We start from the raw sequence: 13589 nt of genomic DNA, 5'->3' as shown, positions 1-13589 counted from the left end.
TAAAAAAAGCCTTTGTCACGCATCTCTCCCACTCTTGGCCACGCGGATGGTGAACCACAGAGTCCCCGTGTAACTGGGGAGACTATCCACTGGCTGTCCTCATGCATGACCGCGCCCACATCCTTGGCATTCTCTGGAGCGATATCTTACACGCCGAAACGCCTCACCCGGGAGAAACAGCAAAATGCCGATCGTCCACTGGGCAATACTCAAGAACATGCATGCGGCCCCGACGAGAAGTTGCATGTTGAAGGTGCAGCTTCCCGACGGGATGACGGCGCCAGGAAGGTCGGAACGCTGAGCGTCATCACCTGCAACAGCCGATGCCCGCACTCGTCTACGCCCGAGTGCAGTCTTCTCCAGAGCCGCCGCCGTCGTTGGCCAGCGACAAGCCACGGTGTCTGACTGGCCTCGCGTTTGACAAGAGGCGTGTCACTTAGCGGATGTCCGGCAGTTTGAAGGCAAAGGGCCGGCTGGGGTTGTCCAATGGAATTCGCAATGTGCGCCTGAACTTGTCAAGAGCCACCCCGTTAAATGCACGCCACCCACTTTGACCGTTCCGCCGGGCACATTCGTTGGCCGTCGGGGCTGCAGGAAGGCATGCGGCGCCGGCATGGTGTGCAGCAGCAGGCACAGGTTCGATGAGGCGAGCGTCTGCACATAGTCGCCGACGAACGACTCCCCTGCTACGGCCAGCAGCGGAACTTTATCGAGGCGCCATCCCCCCAATGCATTTCTCCCGATTCATTTCTCCCGATTGGGAAATAATATCAAACCCGGATGAGAACTCGGTAAGCTGAGGAGTTGATTCGCAAGAAGTTGACGCTTGCCTTTCTGAGGTGTATACTTCGAGCGGTGTCCAACGTCAGGGGAAGAAAGGGAGCTGATCAGCGACGGTCGTAGGAGATGTTCTGAAACCCAGGTAAGCCCACGAGCAGGCGGGTGTCGATGGAGTATGCATTCCATGGATGTTTTGGGCACGGCAACATCAATAGCGTGTAGTTATGAAAAACCCAAGGTTGGGTGCCAAAGCCAGCCGGCCGAGTGCGGCTCAGAGGATCATTTGAAAATAGGTCCGGGACCCAAGGACAGGCATGAGGCGGGCGGGCGGGCGGGAGCGCTCCACCTGGGATTTTTGTCCATCTGCAAGTCCTATGACGAAGAGGTAATACGGGTGCGATTACCGATGCATAAGGCTTCTTGGCCGGCTGACAGACCGGACAAGATTGTTGGAAGCGGGCCAGTCACCGGCGCCGGATCGGCATACCGGCCAGCATCGCTCCACAGCAGGACTCGATGCTCCCGGCTGTGGGCCTCCCCCACTTTCACGGGCAACACAGCCCCTCGCCCGCACTCGAGCGTCGGCCGCGAGGGGCTGTGGACGGCCGGCAAACAGGTTTGATGTGAGCTTATCACGAGCGCCCGACACTCCTCCCAACCCCCAAGGGCCCATCCTGCCGCAAACACATGGCCCGGTGATGATGAGCGGCTTTTTTTTTCTGACATGCGCAAGCGCACACGTATGTCTTTCAGGACTCGTTGCATCGGAGTGGGTGCCAACGCGCAAACGACGCCATCGCAGGGCTGGTCGCCAAGCTCCCGCCGGGATGGTGGGGAGGTTGACTCAAACTCGGCTCCGTAAGATTGAAATTGGGTGCACTGCGTATACGTATGTACATGCAATGCAGCCCATGCTGTCCTGCGTCCACCGTGCTGTGTATGTACATAGTACGCAGTAGGACTCGAAATCCGACCCGGCGGCGTGCTCCGCTGCATGCAGCCCAGAACAGCGACGACGCGGCCACTGCTCTGCCTGTATCGTCACTCCGTAGGGCAGCAGCCCCACCTTCCCCGAGCCGATTGGTCATGGGTGCTGAGGACAGAGGATGTGGAGCCCGCCGAGGGCTGCCTGTTTGGGGGCCGTGACTGCGGTCCAAGCCTGATTGTTCAGGGCAGAAGCGAAGGTGGGGCCAGCCCTGGCAAGGCGGCCGCCGCCGCTGCAGTCATCGTTCATCCACGCAACCCGTGACGAAAGAGTCATCGTACCGAAAAGGAAGAAACAACAAAAACCAACAACAACAATTGCGCCGACACTGCGATGGGCCCCATTCCCAACATGGAACCACGAGCCCGAAACCGACCGCAACGGCTCTGGCTGCTGTATCTTGGTTCTTTTTTGATGTGGTTACGTGTTGGTTCCACAAACAGCTAGCGTGGAGATGCCGGGACCCTTCGCAGCCCCGTGGATTCCATGCCTGACGTTGAGTTTCGCACAAGTGTGCGTTCCGAGGGAGCAGCAGCAAGAAAGCGGACAGACTATGCTACCGGGTCCAAGGTACATATCGCTCAGGTTGCTTTCGGGGAAGCCCTACGAGTTACAGGTCGGGCTCGGCGTCTTACGCACCGACCGATGTCCATGTACACAGTACAAGCATCTGCCGTTGGCTGCGCATCCGTCCACTTAGACGTGCAGCGCTGCGCAAGGCTGAGGTGACTGGACGGTGCCCCCCACAGCCAACATAACCTCCACGCCCTGTCGGTATATAAGACGCTCCCGGCCGCTGCCTGGCTCGGTCCCCCTCACTTTCACAGACGGCCGTACGTTCGCATCGTCACCCAGACGCGATCCCTCTTTTCCTTTTCAGATATCTGGGCGTCAACCATGTTGTTGTCGAGATAGAGTCTCTTTTCGAGGCCTTGTTGCCTTACCTGTGCCCCCGCCTCCCAGGCTTCGGTCTTCCAACTGGCCTGGCTGCCGAGGCCTACCGGGCCATTCTCGACCACCGTGCATCTGTCATACCAAGCTGCCCCGCTTCACGTTCGGGCTCTAGGTCTTCATCGACATCACACGCCCCACATTGTTTGTCGGATTCACCCTTCTCTGTCTGGTCCATAAGGACAGACCACCCCCCAAGACTCTTCTGTTCATCCCGTCATCCTCCCCGCGGCCGACCCTCGCACTTCGGAGAGTGACTTGATCCGGACGTCACTCAAACCCTGCTTGGCCGCTCTCCGCCTCGTCTCGGATCCTTTCTCGTCTCTATCAAACCTCGTCCGCCTCCCTCTCATCCCTCACCTCTGCTGGGCATCATCGCCCTTTGACGACAATGAGCTTTGGGGCCGAGCCCAGCACGCCGGCGACGGCCGGCGCGGCACCGGGGATTCATGCCTGTCCCCAGTGCTCCAAGTCCTTCGCCCGCCTCTGCGATCTGAACAAGCATGCAAAGTCTCACACGCGGCCCTACAAGTGCAAGGAGCCGGGCTGCAAGTACAACACGCGCGGCTGGCCCACAGCCAAAGAGCTAGAGCGCCACTACAACGACAAGCACTCGTCGACTCCGCGGACGTACCGATGCCTGTACGAGCCGTGCCCTTACTGGTCGAAGCGGGAGTCCAACTGCAAGCAGCACATGGAGAAGGCCCACAACTGGGAGTATGTGAGGAGCAAGAGCAAGGGCAAGCGGAGTACGCCTCAGGCGAAGGAGGCTGTCGACGATAACGCTGCCGGGTCCAACGATGGTGTCACGCCCGCTGGCGGGAACCACGGCGCCTCCGCCGAGCCCGCGCTTACGGATCCGTGCCCATTCCGCTCCGGAGACTTCGTGCTCTATGACGGCGATGACCAGGCCGACGCCATCGGCGAGGACGACAGCTTCTATTCCCATCGCCCTGAGCCCCAGCCGATGGCGGACGCCTACCTTCCCTGGACGTCGCCCATGACGCGTCTCAAGAAAGCGGAAGGCTTCATTGAGAGGTTCAGCCAAACCTACAAAGGAACCCAAGAGGGCCAGGACACCCCGATGAGCGGATGCAGCAGCGCTCCCGGCTCTGCGCTCTCCCCTCTTGTGTACCCCGGGGCGCACCAGTACCCTCCTCGGCCAGGCGCCCACGGGTCCATGATCAAGGTCGAGTCCCCGGTTCTGACCCTCGACTCCGTTTTCCCTGGGAACTCCAAATACGAATCCATCGACGGTGCCCTGTTCGAGCCCAAGCAAGATCCCGACGTGGCGCCGCCGGGCGCAAGCGATGCAGGCCAGGGAGCACCGCTGCATCTGCCCAAGGGTTCCGGAACCTTTCAGCGTGGGAATAGCAACAGCGACAATGATTGCATCCCAAGGAAGAAGCAACGGCCGAGCCCCGTGGAGGACTTCACCGACACGAGCATGCCTGACATCTTCCGGTTCGCTCATCCCGAGATATAGTGAGCACCCCCACCTTTTTCAAGGCTTTCCAGCCCGCAGTTCTGCCGTCACCGCTGCTGACACCCATGTCCGGATCAGCGACAAGAGCCGGAGAGACCGATACTCGCCCTGCCACACCGTGCACCGAGAGATCTCCACGCTTGTGTTAGCATCCCCCCGCCTCGCGCTTCAGAGTAGCAATGTTGCTGACGCGAACGGCCATAGTCGACATCTAAGCCGACCGGCCCATCGCCTCAAGGTCACCGAGCGATACATCGCGTCCTTCGATGTCGAGGACCCCAATTATCAACACCCGCGGGCCGGCGTTTGCCGGATCTGTTGGCAGTCTTTCGACAACCGTTCCGCATTCGAAGCTCACGTGGCGGCGCCGTGTCAGAAGGTTTCCAAGGGAAAGCGGGAGAAGTGGCGGGTGCTGTTCGAAAGCTTCGCGCCGCTTCGCGATTCGGTCAACGACGCCTCTCACGGGTTCGACGCCGTCCAGAACCTGGCAGCAACAGAGATGGACCTCTGCGAACCCAACCATGATCTCCCCGAGACGGCCGCAGTGCCGCCCGTCTCGGTCCCCGTTCCTACAGGGTTTTCAGCCCCAAGCTTGGACCTTCCCTCGGACGATGGAGCGGTGCACGTCGTTCCGGCCTCGGAGCTTGCCAGGCTTCAGAGGGAGCACCAGGCTTTGCGCCAGCGTAATGAGCAACTCGAGCGCATGGCCCAGGCCCTCTTGATACGGCGTATGTATCAGGAGAACCTCAAGATCCCGGCAGGATCCTTCCCTGGCGTCACACCGACGAGCTCGGCCCATAACTGCCAGCTTGGGGCCGAGGCTGAGACGCCTGACCGAGACAGCCTCCTTCAGCACATGGACTCGCAGTCTACCGACGTGGACGTCCATGCCTTCTTGGCTGAGATTTCCGACGCGGGCCAGACCCTCAACAAGACACAATACGGCTCGACCATGGCGGTTCCGTGTCGCTCGACCATCCACCGCGTACCGCCGAGCCCTCCGACCCAGCTGGCCGACTACCCTGATAACGGGGGCAACCAACCCGATAACCTGAAGCAAAAGGCGATGCCTCCTCCATCTATTGCCGATTCGGGCTACTGCACGGAGCAGAGGCGCGGTAGCTTGGCTACCCTTCCGAACGTCGGCTCGGAAGACGCTGCAGCGGCTCCCACAGGATCTTTGATCCCGTCCTCCATGGCTGAGATGCCCGAGAAGGCGGGCGTCGAAGAGACCGCCTCGTTGTTTGCGCACGGTGGCTGCTTCGCCACCAACAACAGCCAGCCCGGGTTCATGGCGGATCAAGACATGGCCGATTATGACTATGCCGACCCTTCGTACGACATCTTTTACCAGGACAGCATGCTGCAGTCGCGGCTTTCGCCGACGGGGTTCGCCTTTGACTGCCCTTTGCAGACGGATTAACGCCGCTGCGGCACCTCCTGAATGCTTAGACGGACCTTTTTTTTTTTTTTTCTTTCTTTTTTGCTGCTTTGGATTCTCTAGCCTTTGGAAGACTTCTAGAGAGGTACGCATATCGCAGCTTTTTTTGGCTGCCGCCCGAGCGCTGGCTTCGCCCGGGGGGCAGGCGAACTTGATTCATGACATTGTGTTATTAGAGGCCGGGCGGGACTGGGCGGAGCTTTGTTTGCTTTTGTGGGTAACTTGCATTTCACATAACCTCACCTTGCTTGGTATGCGGTGGCGGATGCGATGACATGAACAAAAAGGCATTGTGGGCAGGAAGGAATGGAATAAGATGGGATGGGATGGCCAGGCTTCGGGAGCATCCCAACAAACGCAACTGCGGGATGGGGCTCTGAGCCGAAGACACCTTTGGAAAACGATGCGTTTTTTTTTTACAATACAACATCAACTTCCTCACGGGCATTTTAACAGCCTACCACGTGACCAAATATGTGGTGCTACTCGAGCATCATGAGCCAGACTTGCAGCGAGAGGCTAACAGTCAGCCCCGGGGGCGGATTCTATGGGGAGGGGGCATACACCAACAACCCAACCCACCATCAGGGGTGGAGGAGGGGGGGAGAGAGAGACAGCCCTCAAGCCACTCGGAGGAACTAATAGTTCACTCGGGTCAGGGTGGTCAACCAAAAACATTGTGTAACACGAAGCCTCGCCGACATGCGTCACTCGGCCACGTTTGTGTGCTTGTGTTGCCCGACTTGGATAATCAGCAAGGCTCGACCATCTTGTACCATGTCAATATTGGGTCACGGAGACGGGGCCGACCTTTTGGGATGCCGGCGACATCCAGAAATCTTGCCAGAGACCCATGGTTCGGGTACCTACGGTATGACATGTACTGCGTATTACATAGAAAGACGGCCGCCAAAAACCAACGTGGCGAGGACATGACACAAAAAAAGCAGAATGGCAGTGTTACTATTGAATCTTGATTATTGTTCTTGCAGAAAGACCCATTCACGCAACAACACTTGGACTTACGCGTCACGCCCCTCCTGCGCCTCCGGCCCCGTTGTCGCAGATCCCCCAGGCCGGCTGGCAGCCGCGGGACGGCGCGCAGTAGGCGTCGGTCGACCCGCACCAGCCGTGGACGGAGCAGCACGAGCCCCATTCGGAGCCGAGGCAGGTGACGCCGTTGCCGCACGTGGCGTCGGTGGTGACGCGGGTGGCGGTCGGGTCAGCGGCGGTGGCCGAGGCGGCGGTGGTGGAGGTTGTCAGCGTCGTACCCGGCGCGCCGGCTCCGTTGTCGCAGATCCCCCAGGCCGGCTGGCAGCCGCGGGACGGCGCGCAGTAGGCGTCGGTCGACCCGCACCAGCCGTGGACGGAGCAGCACGAGCCCCATTCGGAGCCGAGGCAGGTGACGCCGTTGCCGCACGTGGCGTCGGTGGTGACGCGGGTGGCGGTCGGGTCAGCGGCCGTGGCCGAGGCGGTGGCGGTGGGGGGTTCCGAGCCTGAAGGCCCGGCGCGGTACCAGTTGCTTTGGGGGTCGCCGAGGCATTCGCCGACGGTGACGGCGCGGAAGCCGTTCGCGTAGAGGGAGTGGAGGATGTGGTCGGTGAGGTTGTGGACGACCTGGTAGTGGATGTCGTGCTCGATCTGCAGGAAGCTGTCGCGGCTCGGGCTGGCCGAGGCCATGGCGTTGTTCCAGATGTTCTTGCTGGCCTGTATCTGGCTGGCGTCGGCGTGGAGGTAGCCCTCGGTGTCGAGGTCAAAGTAGGTGATGTGGTAGCCGAGGCTGTGGAGGATGGTTTGGCAGCTGGACGGGCAGATGGAGTACGGGGGTCGCATGTAGGTCGGGAAGAAGCCCAAGAGGGAGTTCAGAGCGATCTCGTTCCAGACCATCTGGTTCCGGAACTGCTCGTCCGTCAGCTGGCTGGCGTCCTGGTGGGACCAGGTGTGGCTGGCAATCTGATGGCCTTCGGCATGCATCCTCTACGTCTCTGGTTAGCCTGCTCTCCTCCCATCATGGTGTTGGCGCTAGGCGGCGGTACTCTGATGATGGCAGGGTAGATGGTCGACGGGTCGTTGATCTGCCCTTTTCCAAGGTTGTTGCCGGTGACGAAGAACGTGGCTCTCGCTCCATAGGCCTAGGTGTGCCCGTTAGCGCCTTGGGAACCGTCGCGTGGTGCTCCATCAGCAGCGGCTGCTTCCAACCTTCAGCTTATCCAGCAGGGCGCTGGTGTAAATGTACGGCCCGTCATCGAAGGTCAGAGCCACATGCCCGGGGTTGACGCAGTCGTAAATGCCCGCTCCTCCGTACGGAACGTTTCCAACCCTGGGCCGGGCCACGCCCGACGTATCCGGTCCGCTGGGTCTCTGGTTCTACACCCGATGGGTTAGCAAGCGGCCTGGAGCAGCCTGCAGGACGGCGCGCATAGCCCCGCGAAGCGCTTACCCCGTCGCACGCGGTGGAGTAGTTGATCTGGCAGTCGGGGGCGGCACAGTATTCGCGACCTTGGCCACAATATCTGTGCGATTTCGATTAGCGCATGCTGGGACCGTCACGGGGACCTATCCGGGATGACCGACCCTGCTCCCGAACAGCACAACCCCGCCGCGCAGCTCCCGAACGCCTGCCCGCATCGATATGTTGAGCCCTGGCGGCGCGTGGGACGTGATGCGTTGGGTCGCGGTTGTTGCCGCTTGGCAATGGGGGCCGATGCTTGTCTCTCTCCTTGGGCCTCCAGGTGTGCGAGGAACCGCCTCCCTCCCAGGATCTTTGGGACGTGTTGGCCGCGGTCCTCATGGGCCCATGCGAGGCTGATCAGGCCCGCCAGGAGAGGGGCCGAGAACTTCATGATGACGGTTGCTGGTTACGTTCTCAATCGAGCACAGCGGGAGCCAGCTCGAGGAGGGACCGAGGGGATATAATAGGCAACGTCGAGAAGGCGGAGCCAGCTCGATGCTAGCGGGCCAGGAGCCGGTCCAAATATTGAACAGCGCCGAGAGGCATGGCACGGCTCGCTTCGTGCCCGCTGTGCCGCTGGCGAGGACGATCCCGGTAAGAGTAGAGTACATGCAGGTGACATAGGCAAGTTTCTGGAACCGGCTTCTACTTGCATGGGGTGGTTCGTATATTTCTGACCACTTGGCTGGGGCCAAGTACCCTAGGTGGGTAACCCTCCTGCAGCCAGGAGAGAGCCCCTAAGAGGTTCCCTTCTCCTGGCTGTAGTTCAGCAGCATGCACGGCACCGTCGGTGAACATGCCGCCACGGACGAGGCCCAAAGAGGACTGCATAGGTAGTTTCGAAAACCCAGCCGCCTGATGAGAACAGACAAAAGGCTCTGGGGTACCAAGAAATGAAATGAATGCTGGGTACTAGGTAATACTATTGGCTGACGAGAGTCCGATGGGGTTTGCTGCGGCGAGGGCGGCGGCGGTTGACCATGGCCATCGTCAGCTCATCAAGTTCCATGGGTTAGGTTGGTCATAACAAAGGCTCAGTCAGGCAGGCGACGCCTTGGCACATGGGCAGGGTACAAATCACCCTGGGAATAACGTTAATTATCGCTCAGAAGCTGTCCATAGCAGCTCTGTTCCACCCCGCTGCACCACGAAAACGCCATGGGAGTTCCGGAAGAGCCTGACGAGAGAGCTTCCCTCCCCCCGGGGAGAGCCATGTTGGTCAGCCTACCGAGTGAGTTCTGCCAGCGAGCCGAGCGACAGGCTGATGACATAGCTCGTTGCTGCTGCGCCTATCTGCACTGCAACGACACGCAAGAAAAAAAAAAAAAAAACTCCTTGTCACGAATCGGGCCACGATGCTGGCCGAGTGCTGCAAGCGTTGACGAGCATGGGGAGATCTGGGTACCTACGCAACCATCAGCCGCACGGGCTAGATGCATGTTCTGCTGGCAGGCCCGTGGGATCCGTCCCACCGGGGCCAACGCTGGAGAACCACTCCACGGAAGGGATGACGCGGCGGAACATACGACGACGTGCCCGACACGAAAAACGGCGGTGCTCCCCGAATTAGACAGCGCATTCCGGCTGAATGCGCTGTCACGGAACCGACCGGTCGAGTGACACGGGGAAAGGGGAATTTTGAGAGAATGTCCAACCGGGCTTCCAGAAGGCGGGCAGTATAGTCATGGAGCGGCCATCGTGTTGGCCTTGGGAACGTGCACCCGAGGGCTCACGGCATCAAGTCGTGCAACGATGCACCGGACGGCCGGGGGAGCCGGAGCATGGGGAGAAGAAGAGCATCCCCGAAAGAATCCCGATGCCACGCAAGGAAACTACAAAACCACAGAACCCGCAACAAGCAGAACCGATTCGCCTCGCCCGCATCGCGTTTGCTTCAGGTATATTTCTTGCCACCAAACACCGGGCCGGGACAGCTTGAACCGAAACCGACAACCGCGGACCCAGCCCGGTCGAGCAGCACACAAGCCAAGCTCACTCAGGCGCCGCAGCTTGGAAGCCACCGAGCCGTCGCCTTACCCACCCGAGGTGCCCACCCTCCCGAGGGCTCTCCCGTCTCACACCTGCAGCTCCGCAGCCAGCATCTGAGGTGAGGGGCGCGTGCTTCGGCCCTGCAACTAGCCTCCGCTCTCCCGGCTTGTGCGGCCGCAGGTTTCTACATCAAGCACCGGCAGGCATGGGGCCCCCCTCCCCTAGGGAACTTTCCGGCTCCCCTGGGACCCGTCCACGGCATCCGTGGGAACCAGCATCCCGTTGCAGGTTCAGCTCTTGTCAGCTCGCCGGGTGGTGAAATGCAGCGCCGACGCCGACACGCGAGCGCTTCCCCGCACGCGGTGCCACGACTGCTGCAGGAGCTGGCAGAGCGTTCCGCAAGAGGACCGTCAATAGATCAACGTCACGTGTCATCGGCTGACGTCTGGGAGGGGCGGAAACACGTAGCATCGAAAGAGCACCGCGCGCGCATCAGGAAGCGCTAGCTTGCTCGGGAGATGGACGGGAACGGACCGACAGGCTCGTGGGCGCGGCGCCAGGACGAATCGATCCCAACGCACGCCAATGGCAACGTGCCGGCAGCATGACCCCGCCCCAGCGGGCGAGCTGGCTGGTACCCGTGGCGAGGTGCTGACGTCGACCCGGTCCCGGTCTGTTCCCGCCCCAACCACCCCCCCCCCCCCCAATGGACGAACGCCTCGATTCTCTCCACAAGTTGCCGCGGCCGAAGAAGAAGAAACAAGGAGACTCGGGGCTCGGACTCGAAGGGCAGCAGAACCACCAAGCGGATTGGCCGAGGCCACAAGTACAAACGCAGAAACAGAGGAACAACCGGAGGAAAAAGCAGACAAGGATCGAAAAAAAAGAAGCAGCGCTGAGCCTCATCGTTTCTAACCCAAACCTCTAAACAAAACAAGTCATAAGATCAATAACACAATCGTTTCAATGAGGAGAGAGACAGAGAGAGGGAGAGAGGGAGAGAAAAAAAAAAAAAAAAAGGTCATGTACAAACCCCGTCACACCTCCCAGCCATCATGATCCTACATAAAACCTTACACCATTCCGTCATGCCCTTTACGCCACCATCGCTCCAACCGCCCCTCCCACGGCCCCGCCAATCTCCCCAAACAGCACGCCCTTGAACACCGCCTCGCCCACCTCCTCGGTCCACTGCCCGGCCCTCTTGAGCGCCTTCTTCCACAGCTCCTTCTGCAGGGCCGACAGCTCCTCCCACCCCTTGGCCGGCTCGCGCTGCGTCTCGTCGTTGTCCGCCTCCGCCTCCACCTCCACCTTGACCACCACCGCCGGCTCCGTCTCCCCCTCGTCGGTCGCCTCCTCCTCCACGAAGGGACGCAGCACCACCTTCTTGGCCTCCTCGCCCTCGCCCTCGGCGGCGGAAGCGGCGGCGGAAGCGGCGGCGGCGAGATACTCCCCCAGCACCCCCTCCACCGCCGGGACGGCGGATGACGGGGCGGCGGACGCCGAGGGGATGGCGAGGGCGGTGTACTTGCCGTCGGGCCCGTAGTACAGGCCCGGGCTGTGCCATCTCGAAGGCGTCACGTAGCGGGCGCCGATGATGGGCGGGGAGAAGCCCTTCACCTCGATGACGGCCTGCAGGAGCAGGGCGAGGAAGGCGACGCCGAGGGCGATGCCGAGGAAGAGGTTCCGCGCCGAGGGCTTGCGGCTCTTGAGGGCGAGGACGTAGCGCGCGGCGGCCGGGGCGGGCTTTTCCGGCCGGGACCTGGCCGCCGAGGGGGCGGGTGCGGGGAGCCGCTTCAGGGGAAGGCGATGGACGACGCACGTGTTGCCCATGGAGCCGATCGTGGCGAGCTTGAGGTGGTGGACGGGTTTCGGAGGGGCATCTCCAGAAGAAGAAGGCGGCGGCGGCGGCGGGGGAGCGAACGGGGAGAAGGCGACGCCCGAGATGGGGCCCGAATGCACCTCCTTGAAGGTGGTGACCGGGAAGAGGTTGGCAATCAGGCTGACGTCTCCGACGGCCTGGTGATCGAGCGTGAAGAGCGTGATGGAGCTGTCCTGGCCCGTCACGGCGGCGACGAACTGCGCGTCGTCCTGCTTGGCTCCCGGGGCGGCCGGCGGGGAGAGGTTGCGGACGGCCAGGCCGGTGCCGCGCGCGATGCCCTTGGGGAGGTGCGTCGCGACGGAGAGGCGGCACTTGCCCTCCTTTTCCGTCTTCCCCAGGTCGGCGAGCTTGGGCAGCCGGAAGCCCTGGAGCACGGCTCCGGCTCCTTTGGGCCGGTTCGCGACGGCCAGGACAAAGCCGGGCGTCAGGAAGCGGATGCACCGGAACGACGGACGGTCGGTGGCGCCGGTGCCATGGTCAAACGGCACGGTGAAGATGAGGTGCGGGCCGCGGATGGACGACGGGCCGATGACGAGGGTGTAGATGTCGTAGGCGTCGCAGTAGACCAGCTGATGCTCGTCGTCCGAGATCTGCAGCAGGTCCATGTCCATGGCCTCCTTGCTCAGCTCCACCTTGCCCCGGAGCGTCGGCGCGGGGTTGCTGCTCGACGCGGCCGGGAGGTCGAAGACGGCGATCTCCGCGTCCTTGGGGCGCCCTATCGTCCCCGTCGCCGCGGCGCCCACCCGTCCTGATATCCTCAGCAGCCTCTGGTAGGCATCCGTGTCGGCAACGGAAAAGAGCGACGACCGGGAGAGCTCGGCGATCTTGCCCTCGGCGGTGGGCTTGGCGGGCAGGTCGGCGGCGAACACGCGGAAGTGCTTGTTGTTCCCCTTCTCAACGTCCTCGGCGGCCGAGTTGATGCCGGCGTAGACCAGGATCGAGTTCGCCCTTCTTCCGGGCCCGGCGACGAGCGTGTTGACGCTGTCCTCGTCGCGGCTCAGGTCAATCTCGGACACGACCTGGAGCGAGTCGACGTGCGAGGCGTCCAGCACGGTGAGCTTGTTGCCGACCCCGCTCCTCGACGAACCGCCGCCGCCGCCGCCGACCACGAGGCGATTCGCATCTTGGGGGTCGAAGTCGAGGGCGTAGAGAGGATACGATAGCCGGATTTCGGCCGACGGTATAGGGGCCGCCATGGGTTGCGGGTTCCAAGGTCGCGCGGACCTCGGCGGCGTGCCGTGCGTCTGGTGCTCGGCGGGTTCGACGAGGAGGCGAAAGGCGCAAAGGGCCCGCAACCGCAAGCGTTTGGATCAAACGATGGCGCTCCTACTCAATGTCGAGAATCAGCGTGCAGCGAATGCAACATGGAAGGCGTTCAGGAAACCTTTGGCGCCGAACGACCTGATGGTGGATGAAGAAGAAGAAGAAGAAGATGAGGAAGAAGAAGATGATGATGATGGGGATGGATGTGATGCGGCGTTGGTGCCAACTTTCTGGCTGCGCAGCGCGACTTTGCGGTTGCGACCTTGTCCTTTTTGAAGACCAACCAATCCGACAAACGATGGCCCTGGACGGCGCCCCCACTTCTTCTCCACCTGGCGCACCCTGACGTCTTCAGCGTCT

General features: G+C 61.6%; 3 protein-coding genes across 3 annotated transcripts; 1 reads left to right on the top strand and 2 right to left on the bottom strand.

The window, feature by feature from the left end:
• Positions 1–3107: 3107 nt before the first annotated feature.
• On the top strand, positions 3108–5625 carry VTJ83DRAFT_1014 (uncharacterized protein; the record flags this gene model as incomplete). Its single annotated transcript, XM_071007127.1, has 3 exons — positions 3108–4201; positions 4281–4346; positions 4407–5625. The coding sequence occupies 3 exons, from the start codon at positions 3108–3110 to the stop codon at positions 5623–5625; spliced, it is 2379 nt and encodes a 792-aa protein (XP_070870367.1).
• A 1047-nt stretch (positions 5626–6672) lies between these two features.
• Positions 6673–8486, bottom strand: VTJ83DRAFT_1013 (uncharacterized protein; the record flags this gene model as incomplete). Its single annotated transcript, XM_071007126.1, has 5 exons — positions 6673–7620; positions 7680–7775; positions 7843–8010; positions 8084–8156; positions 8218–8486. The coding sequence occupies 5 exons, from the start codon at positions 8484–8486 to the stop codon at positions 6673–6675; spliced, it is 1554 nt and encodes a 517-aa protein (XP_070870366.1).
• A 2693-nt stretch (positions 8487–11179) lies between these two features.
• VTJ83DRAFT_1012 (uncharacterized protein) lies at positions 11180–13162 on the bottom strand (the record flags this gene model as incomplete). The annotated part of the gene is made up of 1 exon (XM_071007125.1): positions 11180–13162. One exon carries the CDS (start codon positions 13160–13162, stop codon positions 11180–11182), a length of 1983 nt encoding a protein of 660 aa, XP_070870365.1.
• Positions 13163–13589: the final 427 nt, after the last annotated feature.

This window comes from Remersonia thermophila, chromosome 1, assembly GCF_042764415.1.
Source record: "Remersonia thermophila strain ATCC 22073 chromosome 1, whole genome shotgun sequence".
NCBI classification, from domain to species: domain Eukaryota; kingdom Fungi; phylum Ascomycota; class Sordariomycetes; order Sordariales; family Chaetomiaceae; genus Remersonia; species Remersonia thermophila.
Note: the sequence above shows the minus strand (reverse complement) of the source record. Positions and strands in the feature narration are given on the sequence as shown.